At 35.4% G+C, this 12,366-nt stretch overlaps 1 protein-coding gene across 1 annotated transcript in view; it reads right to left on the minus strand.

Annotated features, from left to right (window-relative positions):
• The window catches only part of LOC150075011 (uncharacterized), a 46,665-nt gene extending 37,067 nt beyond the window's left edge, over nucleotides 1–9,598 (minus strand). The window contains exons 1-2 of the mRNA XM_090388278.1: nucleotides 9,465–9,598; nucleotides 1,120–2,409 (exon numbers count right to left, since the gene is read on the minus strand). Coding sequence (XP_090244404.1) covers nucleotides 1,120–2,184 — 1,065 coding nt within the window. The 5' untranslated portion in view covers nucleotides 2,185–2,409; nucleotides 9,465–9,598. The remainder of the gene's footprint in view (nucleotides 1–1,119; nucleotides 2,410–9,464) is intronic.
• Between the last annotated feature and the right edge of the window lie 2,768 nt (nucleotides 9,599–12,366).

Raw genomic sequence — 12,366 nt, forward strand, 5'->3', positions numbered from 1 at the left:
TCACCTACTTCGATGATTAACTAAAATGGTGCTTTGCACTAATTTGATCGTGTAGTTAATTTCCCATGAGGCTTTTAGCCCTAAACCCTTTTTAATTATTTTTTTTTTATTAAGCTAGTTTCAAGGCTTTGTCGTGAAAAATTCTGTCATTGGAGGAATTGCATGAATTAGCTGAAGCTTTTTTATATAGAATCTTTAGCCAACTCCTCTATTGCTATTTTATTTTGAAATCGAACTTACATCAAATCCCTGTGATTATTTCATAGTGCGACTTCTCTGTGCTCGAAGCCATTAATTTTTCTTCTTTAATAACCAACAGACATGCGAAATTCTGTGTTTTCAATAGAGTCAGAGGAAATTGCGTACATTGAGTGGCTACTTTATTAGGTACACCTACCTAATAATGATTGTCCTCCTTTAGCACTAAGAACAGACTGAATTCGTCGTAGAATGGACTCAACGAGTTTGTCGAAAGCTTTCCACAGAAATGTTGATTCAAGTGCTTTCCACAGTTGAGTCCAAAGAGCTCGTCTCATCTCATCACACAGGTGTTCAATTGTATTGAGATACCAGTAGGCTGAATTCCCTCATATTCCCTGAGACAGTTCTTTACAATTCTGGCCTTGTGACATTGCACGTTATATTAGTGGAAGAACCCATTTGCAGAAACATACACTGCAACCATGAAGTAGTTCACCTCGGAAACAATTTCCAGATACCTGCAGCATCCAAATGTTGCTCCACTGGTATTAAGGAGCCTATCGTTCACCAGGAAAACATTTCACATATTATTACATCGACAAATACAACCCTGCGTTGTTTATACCTGGCAGGATGGGTTCGTGGCTTCATGCTCTTTTCGCCAAATTCTGGTATTCCCATCATATTAAAAGCAAAGTGGTGCATCCTTGCGATGCTCCATTTTGTTTCAAACAATTGGTCTCGCGCAGTAATTCCAATATGAAGAGCGCAAGGTATGTTTGGTTTTTTAATGGAAGTGAAGAAGATAATATATATAAATAACACAGAATGAGATATTTAGAATGTTCCTGTTTCAGCTATAACCATGTTTTATTTATAATACTTTAATGTTTATAAACTTTTTTAACTTCTACTTACCGTCACATTTGGAGGATTATTGATTCCACATTTTTTGAAGTACGTCCTCACAGCGCCGCATATCGCAGTGACTAAAACATCATTTAGTGTGCACCTCATAACCTGCTTAATGCGATTTACTTTTGAAAATCGAATATCTCGTGACCACGTTACCACACGCTGCCTCGAATGCAGTCTGCCGTGTCTCAGATAATTATAATCTCTCTTCGTGAAAATTAACCAACTTAGAAATGTTAAGGGTCCAACAATAAGGGCTCTGAATACATTCAGCGGGAATGTCATTCCACCATAGCGTGGCTTTGTATGTCCGGTTTGTTCACTGTCTGACATGTAATTTGCTAATATCTTGACAAGCGAAATTCCATCGCTGATTGCCTGGTGTATCCTTACAATTAATACAGTATCGCCAGCTCTTCCAAAATTGGAAATGAGTCGAATTTCCCATAGGGGACGCTGAAGGGTCAGTGGTTCCCCCATAAGATTGCTCACGTGCTCTCGAAGTTGTCTTCTGTTTCTTATCCTCTTGGATTCTTGGAATATGTGATTGTCGATGTTGAAAGCAACATCTTCCATCCAGCAATAACCTGTGGATAATGATACCAGTTTTTCAACAAATCGAGGGAATGCTCTCTCTCCACCTTCTGTAGTTTTATTGATTATTCTCACAGTAATAAGGTCACGTAGTTTTGCTGCACTTAGACCATAGTCCAAGAAAAATAAACAATGTGCCACGTACAAATTAAATCTGGAATCGTGCAACCAAAACGAGTCAGTTGCTGATAACATGTTTATCTTTTTAGGGAAGCACCTTCTCTCTGAGCAACGATAGCAGCTTGCACATGTTTGGCGAAATAACATAGCTATAGGCAAAAGCAGCGTAAGGACAGCCACGACGGGGAAACCAGTGACTATAGCCACAGCTACAAAGATTACCGAGAAGAAGAAGCTCCAGGCTATATTCTTATCAACAGGGTGAGTTAATATTTTAATAGGTACGCTTTTCATATACTTTGGTATTCTTTGTCTTTTTTTTTTCTCCCCGACATCCTCAGAAGATGCTTCCATAGCACTATTTTCGTGCCAATGAAGAAAACATATCACGTTTGTGCATGATTTATCAGATTTTAATATCTGAACACAAATATCCAGTGAATAAGCGAAATGTTCAACATTTGTATACTTAATCGTTAAATTATAAAACGTGCATCTTTCTGTATATTGAAAACTCAGTTCAGTTCATTGTGGGTGTCGGTTCCATCTCTCGAAGGCTTTTTTTGGTAATAGGAATTCCTATAAAAAGAAAAGAAATAAAGAGTCCATATTACTAAATACAGCGATTGATATTCAGTAAACAAAATGAAGTAATTGACAATTAAGTTCCAGGATTTCAAATACTGTTATGTTATGATCGGTGTTGAAACTGTGGACAAATCATCTTAAAAGAATTTTTACCGACAAGCGCGAAATAAAAACACTGCATTTAAACCTAGAACTGCGCCTATAAAAAACGTTAGCTATTTACACAATGAAACCAATCATTTAAAGCCATAATCATTATTTTTGTTACGTCTGCAACTTGAGAAATAAAAGCGATGTATCTATTAAGAAATTAGGCCACAAAAACACCGATATTGCACTGGCTATAATCATCAACCTTTATTTGATACTGGATCATTATAGGGTTTTTGTAATGTGATGGATCATTTCGAAAACCATCAACATGTATTGAGATCGTTCCGAATGGCGTGGTCTTCGGTTTCATCAAGAGCATTAAGTGCATTATTTTCTTGAAACTTTGGTCATTCTCCCTCACTAGTTACGCACCAACTCCTTACCAGTTACATGACCGATGCACACCACTACTTCTTATACCATAAATACTTCGTTGCTTTACCCTGTGCCACATCGGTTTCAACTTACAAGTGAAGTGGAAACATGGATGGAGTGAGTCACGTGCACTAAACGTTAAAAAAGCTTGCCGTGTTCAATGAAGTCGCAATGCATAAACAAAATCAGCAAAACGATAATGCTACTTGTACGCAGTGGTGAAAATTACATTTTATTCTACCCCGGGTATGACCGTTTAAAACCACGCGAGTATGATGAATACGCGTGTAAATACGGTAATTATTTGTTGACAAGAAATGTATTTCTGCTTAAAACAAAGTTACCATAAGTGTGCTACTTTTTTGTTATTCTTTCTCCTGCAATTTAACTGCCATTCCTTGTTTGTAATTAATTAACAAATGTGCAATATTTAGCAATAAGATAACAGTGACAAATTTGTTTTATTTTCATTAAAAACTATATAACAATAATAACAGACCTATAAAAAAGATTTAAAGCAAATTCTCTAAATAACTTACTATTCATGATTTAACGAAAAATAAAATTTTTCTCTAATTACTTTAACTAATCTACTCTTTAACTAAAATTTTTCTCTAATCTCTAACTAATTTCGAGTAATTAGAGTTGAGAATTTTTCTCAACTCTAATTACTCGAAAGGGTTACGTGATTTTTAATTTTTATATTAATAAATTGATAGACACTACACTATTATATCACGTGGTATATACCACGTGATATAATAGTCTTTCATTCCGACATTTTGTCGTTTTCAGGTTAGAATATTCCCAATTATGAGTTTAAACACTAGTTTGTACTATTTTATGCAAAATCTCAGAAATGCCATCGTTACCGATTAAGTAACTTCGTCATGTTTGTTGTGGATATTTGTCCATGCACCTAGAACACACCTTGTTGAAACAGTCTGATTAAATTTGGCATTGACATGTTTTAATCAAAAATTCATCGATTCAACTTTCATCCGCACCAAGGAATTTAGCTAATACTTTACGACCCATCCACTCTAAATTTGGACTTTTGTAACAGTAGATCTGTTTGAAAAAAGGCTGTTCTAATACACAGGGTAGGCCAAAAATTGAGGCATATTCTTTTTAATGTGGAGGGGGAAGAAATAGCATTTGAGGGCCGGATAGACGCTTCTACGCAGTTCTAGGATGATAGAATCAACTCCAATGACACCAGCTTTGACGATCAGAATGGCTCTGGAACTAGAAGGATTCCATTTAGTGTAATTAATGCCCAAAATTAGGGTGGGCTATGTTTGGCTAGGGTTGGTTGTTACAGAGAAAGTTTGTAATAAGCGTGCGCCTATTAAGGCATAACTTATTACGGGTGTCCCGATGGGACGTACGCTTAGCCTACAAGCCAAAGTAGGGGCTCAAAGGAATTAGAGCTACTCTCGCTATTACAGAAGGCCAAGTTTAGCACGTAGGACTAGTATAAATCTTAAACTACACAATAGTTATTTTCGCATGTCTAGATTCGCAAATTTTGACAATACGATATTTTTAGATTCCTAGGGAAAAATTTGCAGTGCTGAATCTCTTAACCTCTATAGCTATGCAAGGTCCATAGGGCCTATTAAGATCATTTCTGTCTGAAAAAAAAAACGCACCCAGGAGAATTTATTTCTTTACAGTTTGTAATTTCAGTAGATTTTTGTAGATTTTCTGTTGCTCAATACGGCGATTAACATATCTATCTTCAAAGGAATCATTATTGAAAGCTTGGATTAATTGGGTATATAGGGCTTGAAACCAGAACGCACTCTTTAAAGATCCATCTCTTAATATCATGATATTTTTAGTTTGGAAGTCCCAGACTTTTTATGAACTTCTTAGAATGGCTTTCGTGGATTTTCAGTATTAGCTTCGGCCATGATTTTTCTTTGTCAATGTACTTCTTTTGATTTGTTATCACAAGATAATCTCAAGTCTAATATATTTCAGAATATTCTTCAATTTCAAGAACAGAACTATAAACTAAATGCTTTCTATGTCCAAAGTATCCATATCCAAATGATAGACGAAATTGTGAACTGATCAAAAACAAATGACTATATGGATGCTAAATTGATGTCAGATGAACTAATGAAGCCCTTAGTAGAGAAAAAAAAATGCATATGATGCATATATAAATTATCAGGTGCACAGAAGCCTATTGTGGATATAAACTAGTCCAGAATCAAGTCACAGAGGAGGTTAGACCAGCGAAGGCAGATTACGAGAAATCTTTGGCAAAGGATGCAAAGAAAAACAGCAAAGGTTTCTTTATTATGTAAACACCAGAAGGAAGAGGATGAATGAAATTGGTCCACTTGACATTGATAGCGCGATTGTTGATGGCATATCAGAAATTCTTTAGAGAAGGGGATGCCAGAATTTTATCAAACTCTAGCAGGTAGCTAAATGATTTTGTAATAATTGAGAGGAAAGTGGAAGAGAAACTTCTGAAGTTCAACGTAAGGCACGTGGGATCTATCCAATTATATTAAGAGAGGTAGCGAAGGAAGTAAGCAAACCCTTAGCCATAATTACGAGAGCATTCTTGGATTTAGGGAAGGTTCCTGCAGACTGGAGATGTGCAAATGTATCCCCAGCTCACAAAGGAAGATCAAAAGGTGACAGGAGCAATCACAGACCTGTGAATTTAACTTTTATTCCAGGGAAAATAATGGAGTCATTAATTAAAGAAGCAATGCAGGATCATTTAGACAAGACTGCAGTTATACTTCAGACGCAGCATGGGTTTGTTAAGGGGAAATCTTGTCTGAACAATTTAATTGGATGTTACGATGTGGTCACAAAGCAACTGGATGCAAAAAATTATTTTGATATCATATACTGAGATTTCAGGAAACCTTTTGATACTGTTGCACATAAGACTGCTGTACAAATTGGGGAAATGTGGCATTAAGGGCAAGTTGCTGTTATGAATAAAGGGATAAATGGACGGTTGAGTGGAGAAGACAGAGAGTGATAATCAACGGACACTGCCCTTCGTGAGCTAATGTTTTATAGTAGAGACCCCCCAGGGTTCGGTGTTGGACCCATTGTCGTTTATCAATGATATTGATGAACGCATCATGCTCAATATCCAGGTTTGAAAATGATACAAAGATTAGTAGGGTGGTTAATGACAGCAATGACAGTATGTTACTGCAACAGGACCTAGAAATGTTAGGCAGATGGGCTGAAAAATTGAAACTGAAGTTTAACATTGGCAAATGCAAAGTGCTTCTCGTTTTTTGAAGGATGTAGAGCTGCTGGAACGAATACAGAGAACGGCAACGAGATTGTTGAGTAGAACAAAGGAATGTTCTTATCAAGAAAGGCTTCGGTTTTGCAAATTACAGAGTCTGAAGACTAGGCACCTGTATGGTAATCTGATTGAAGTGTGAATGAATTGAGCAAGATCAAAGCTGATGGGATTCTTGCTCAGACAACGCACATGCGCGACACAAATTGAAATTGAGGAAGGACGTTTGCAGAATAGATGTGCGGAATTTTGCCTTTAAGCAGTGGTGGTTAATTCCTGAGCAAACTTCCATCTGTTGTTGTTGTGGAAGTTGATAGCCTAAACAAATTCAAGGAAAAATTAGACAAACTATTAGAGGGAATGGATAGGTGAAATGGGAATTTTTTCCCTTTTTTGCTGATGCTGTATAAGCTTGCTTTCTTGCATAACTATTACTAATGTTCTATCTATTAGTAACCATTAGTAATTATCCATTACTAATGCTAATGTTTATATACATCATTCTTGTGCATTTAAAGGTAGGACTGCAATGACATTAAGAAATTACATGGCGTTGTAATTAATAAACGAAAAGAAAGGTGAGGCAGAGAGTGCAGAGTACAAATTAAACTACTTGATGATTTAACATTCGTATGTGAGTAGCTAACCTGAAGTACCATCGCTCTACAGAAAAATAAGCCAAAACGAATTAAAGTTAAAAGCATAGTAAAATGACTAGCCCCGATAGGATGTGAGAAACCGTGTTCCCAATTGCATGATATAGTAGAGGGCCAGTTATCCGAAATATTCTTGAATTTTTCTGGTTTTTATTTTAATTTTAATGAAATAATTAAATATTTAAATAGTTTAAATATTAAAAATTGTATAAATATTACTTTAAAAACAATTAAATATTAAAATTGGCATTTTGTTATTTAACTGTAAGCAACAAAACTGACACATAAATTTAATAAAATAATGATTCCACTTATAAAACGAATTATCGATGAAACATAGGGTAAGTTGCATCCATATCACTTCTGTATAACACCGACTACACTGATATTACGCATCAAAATTTATTGTTAAAGAAAAGGCTTCGAATTCACCATCATATAAATTATTGTAAAGAAGCATTTATTTTTCAGGATAATTTCCATGCATCACTTCAGTGGGACTGGTGTTATTGGTAGTAAGAATAATCTACGTAACCTTGCTTTGGCTTGTTTCCAGACGCATTAGACTGCCTAGTTTTTTTTTATGCGTTTTGTTCTTTAAATTTTTATAGTTTCGTTGGTCCTTCGATAACCTCTGCATTCTAAACCGGAAATCTTCGATGAATCCAAGATTTTGGGTTAAATAACCCAAATCTTGATATTTGAAACCTTGTAGATCGAGTAAGAAGAGCAATCAACCAGAATTTTGATGGAGTATTATTAAAATAAAATTAAATGAAATATTCTTCTTCTAAAAATTAAAATGATTAATATATGCCAAAGAAAAACATTTCTATTTCCCCTGTTAATGGTTTTGGTTTTCTATCTGGAAAGAAGACACCAGAAAACTTATTCGATTCTCCAATACGCCCATGATCATTATCTGCATCTGGATAATCTTATGCGAATGCATCTTTCATTTTTGAATAAAGTTGTTGGCGATCGCATTAATTGTAATTTAAAAATGCATTCGCGGAAATTTGACTTTCGTCTTGCAAAAATTAAAAATATCAATAATAACGGAAAAACACTTAAATTTGAAATTCAAATTATGCAAATTTCCTAGCTTCATAATCGACAAAAATTACTCCTTATAGCATATAAACAATACGGTTTTAAAATTTCTACATCATAATTTGTCCCATGAAGTATTTTTCACGTATCTTTAAAGTGTATTCTCATATAATTCGTTGAAGCGATAACATTATAAATAGGTCAACGTATAACATATATTGAGGAAATCTTAGATATTGCATTGCAAAACTATTTTTGCCACATCATCGTTATTTCTTTCGAGTTATTCCTTATCCACTACTCTTCTCAGACATGTCTCTTTGCGCTGAATTATTCACTTCAAAAAAGTGCCCTTGCCTCGAACAGAATATTTTCTGAGACATATTTATTTTGCTATCTTATGTTATGAATTTTATATTGTAAAATTGCGTAGCTATAAGCCTTTTATTTATAACAGCAGATCAATACCACTAAGGGCAGCCTTTATATTTCAGGACGACGAGATAGCTTTTGTGAGAGGTGCGCTAAATTTTTTTTTCTCCCACAAAATGGGGCTATGATCTGTGTGATCAATAACAAGAGTTATGTGACTTGGATAGCACTGGCAGCAGCTGTAGTTTTACTATCCGTTTACTTAAGCTTATTCGTCTGATCGGTCGAAGAACAGTTAATATTGGAGAAATAGGAATGTGACGGAATGTGAACATCCCAAAAATCAAAATGCAGTCTGTGATATTACAATAATTAGGAAATTTTACAAAACCTCTCGATACGTCCTTTCAAAATGGCGACAAGTCCCGTGTTGTTCAAGAACCCAACTGACATCCCACGTATCAAATTCTCGCTTTGCCCGCTGATAGGGGGGATGGGGACGCTGGTTCCTGTAGGTTTGGTAAATTCTAAGACAGCTTCTTCGACCACTTGAATTTAAATGAAATAATTCAAAGCAGTCGGCCCCAGAGATGCTTCAAAGGTCATAGCTCTCAACACCGGAAAACATGCGTGTTTTTTAACTTTTTTTTTTGATTAATTATATAAATAGCCAATATTCCAGCACCATCTACGAAATTTTGTAAATATTTTGTTCAACTACATGGTTTTATTATTATTAATTATAAATTTTTGTCACTTTGACTGTTCATTACATCGTTTGGATTTGAATTGCTGATCTGAATTTTAAAGAAACATTAAAAAAAACTGAAGAAATGAATTCGACTTTAAATCGAAGGGATTTGAGACATACGAAACCAGCATCCTAATTGCAAGTCAAAGATCCTTGAACGATTTACTAAAAATAACACTTAAGACATTTAGTAAAGCTCCAAAAAAAAAAAAAAAAAAAAAAAAAAGCAACGTAAAGAAAAAGAATCGTGTGCATTAATCCTAAACTCCGGAAAGGAACATGGCAGGAAAACGGCACTGTCACTCTACGGAACGCCGAGAACGGTTCAGTGGCGTGCGAATTTGCAGACACGCAAATGTAGCTAAAATGTGCTTATAGGAATGCTTACCGTACAATGCCCAAATGGACCGAAGTGAAGCGAAGCAAACATTGTAATCCCACAGTCGAATAAGACCTTGTGTGATGGTAAAAGTGATACGGATACCGTAAACAGCAACAACCCAAATGGCAGCACTGGCGGCAACAAATGCCATAGCTGATATCGCATACAGCGGTCTCCTGCGCGCAGCCGTCATGTGCGCTCTCCATGGATCGAACATCAGGAGGGAGGGAGGGAGAGAGAGAGAGAGAGAGAGAGAGAACACAAATGCCGTTTTCTCACTCAATATTTGCCAGTAATTCTGTACCAAGAATAACGGGAAATAGAAGAAAACCGAAGGAATAAAGGAAGTTAGCTTTATTGCAAAACTCCGTCTGTTTTTGATAGCCACGCGCATCCAAAAACAACAATATTAAGAACTAGATAGACTGGAGCGTAATCATGTCATCGTAATTCTAATTAGCTCTTTTTTTTTTTCCCTACTTCACTGAGTATAACGAGCTATGTTGCTGACTCATTATAATGAATGTAATGAGCTCACATGATTCATTCTTCATTGGATTGCATGCAGCTTAATAATGCTCAATCATCTTTCCTCTTATCACAGTGACCAGCTGCTCTCTTGGAGTATAAAATAAATATAATTAGCTACTAGTTGAGGACAAAGAAATATCCAAGATCGTAACGGTTTCATCATTGGCAATTTCATCCACGAGGATCTGCTCGAAAGATTTCGCCATCCAAAAGCAAGAGCTCATAATTCTCCCCTTTTTCTTTGCTCATATGTGGTTAAGTGTAACTCCAAATTCCAAAAATGGACGGTATAAATTAGAGCCTGCCTTATTGTTTAAAAACGCTAATCACAAATCGATCTATTCACAAAAACTCATCATCGTGATAATTGCTCTACTGAACTTTTTAGGAAGCAATGCTTAATACGTATAAATGATTAATTTAATAGAATCCGAGCCTTCAAAAACTGTCCAACCAGATAAGTAGCATGTTTGAACCCGTGGTGTGCTATTAGTCTTTTGCGGGGAAAGAAACCTCTTTTATCTCTTCACCCCAGATGTTTTTAACCAATCATATTGTACTGTCTATCCATGCTATTTTAAATTTGCTTATGCAATTCCTTTCTTCAGTAAGGGTTCTAAATTACTCATCCAAAATAGTTAAAATTGATTCAGTAGCAGTTAAAGCTCATGCCTCTTATTGCAGTGCATTGCTTTCTCCTAGCCGTCATGGTTTTCGCTTTGGAAGGTCAGTGATTTCTAATTTGTTCCGGTTCTTGCGTTGTCATCTATATGCTTGGATTAGGAGCGCAAAAAACACGTAACCTACACATATTTGAACAAAAACTACCTTCTATAAACAATTAAGAAGTCTTTATAATAGAGAAGAGAATTTAAAAAGTTTGTGATCCCTTTTTCTCGGTTAAGTACCGTACTAATTTGGAATTGGATGGTTTTCTGAACAGAAAATTAGCTATCTTGGGGAAAACCTTTTAGGATCTCATAAATTATATAAATAACTTTACTGTCACCAAAGATGATGTCTCTTGGGAATATAGTAACATACAAATATACATAAAACGATGAATATGATTTGTTTTCACGTGTTAACAAAAGGCAGTTGCAGACTGGTACATTTTGCATTGAGCCTGATTTCTGTAGGCCTGATTTCTGTAGGATTGACAAATCTTTGGCAATCGGTGTTGTGATGATTTATGAGATTAAGGAAACATTCAGTCCATTTGTTTGAGCCTGGAGAGGTTAGTGTTGAATTGTTTTGTTGGTTTCTTGAATTTTCTCTGTTAGTAGCTGCAGTTATTATGTTGTCTATTGTTTGCGTATTATATTGGCAGAAGGAAGTTTGATATTGAACTACCTTAAAAGGAATTCCTTCACGGGTATTGGAGGAACTCCAGACGACATTTCGGAAGCATGTTACCGTATGAGAAAGATGCAACTTTGAACATAATTCATGACTACGGTTTTCTTTTTTAACTTGGATCCTGTTTCCTGTTTGATCAACCATTTTGCGTTGGAATTTTTTGAGCAATATATAAAGAGAGGGATATGTGAATAGATGCAACTCTCTGGTAAACGTATTTTTATTGTGATAATCTCTCATTTGCTCTGTCGTATTGATTTTTGACAAAGCCAGTCCATTATTTAGAACTTTTACAAGCTTAAATTACTAAATACTGTAATACAAATAATTTGTAATTGTAGTGTAATATATTAATTGAATTATTAAAGATAATGATAAAAATATAAATTAGCTATTTATGCAGTGCAGCAAAAAAGTATTGTAACTGAATTAAAATAAGGTAAAATAATAAGGAAAATATTATTCTTACTCGTCGCCCTCAAAATAGTCCCTAAAGGACCAAATACATTCGTTACAGTCTTCATACAAGCTTTGGAAAGTGTTGGAAAACTCCTCTGTTGTGATGGCATTTAGTTCTGCTATTACATTCTTTTGAATGTCATACTATCAAATAAGTGTCTTTTCGATCCCAATTTCAACTTGGAAAGCAGAAACAAAAAAGTCTGCTGAGGCCTAATGCTGTTTAGGAAATCAGATTTAAATCAACTAAATCTTTGCAAGCATCCAGTTGTCTGAGTTTTTTCTCAACAGTGTAGAACAAACTTCTGGACAAGAGCCTCATCCTCGTAACTTGTTCGCAATATTTTGTGTGTTTCAGTAGACTTTTCCTCCAGCTTTGCACAAAACATGATGTTGATCTTTTTGAAATATTAGTGCCGCGGTGATATTATGGAATAAATAAATTATACAGGCGGCTGAAGAAACAGTTTCAAAATGACGTATTGACTATAAGAGGTAGTTGCCCATAAAGTCTTGAAGTGGTCCATTATGGCACCTACAATTTGATTGCCCATTCGAG

This window comes from Mastigoproctus giganteus, chromosome 14 (assembly GCF_048544385.1).
Source record: "Mastigoproctus giganteus isolate SK-2022 chromosome 14, ASM4854438v1, whole genome shotgun sequence".
In the NCBI taxonomy this organism is placed as follows: domain Eukaryota; kingdom Metazoa; phylum Arthropoda; class Arachnida; order Uropygi; family Thelyphonidae; genus Mastigoproctus; species Mastigoproctus giganteus.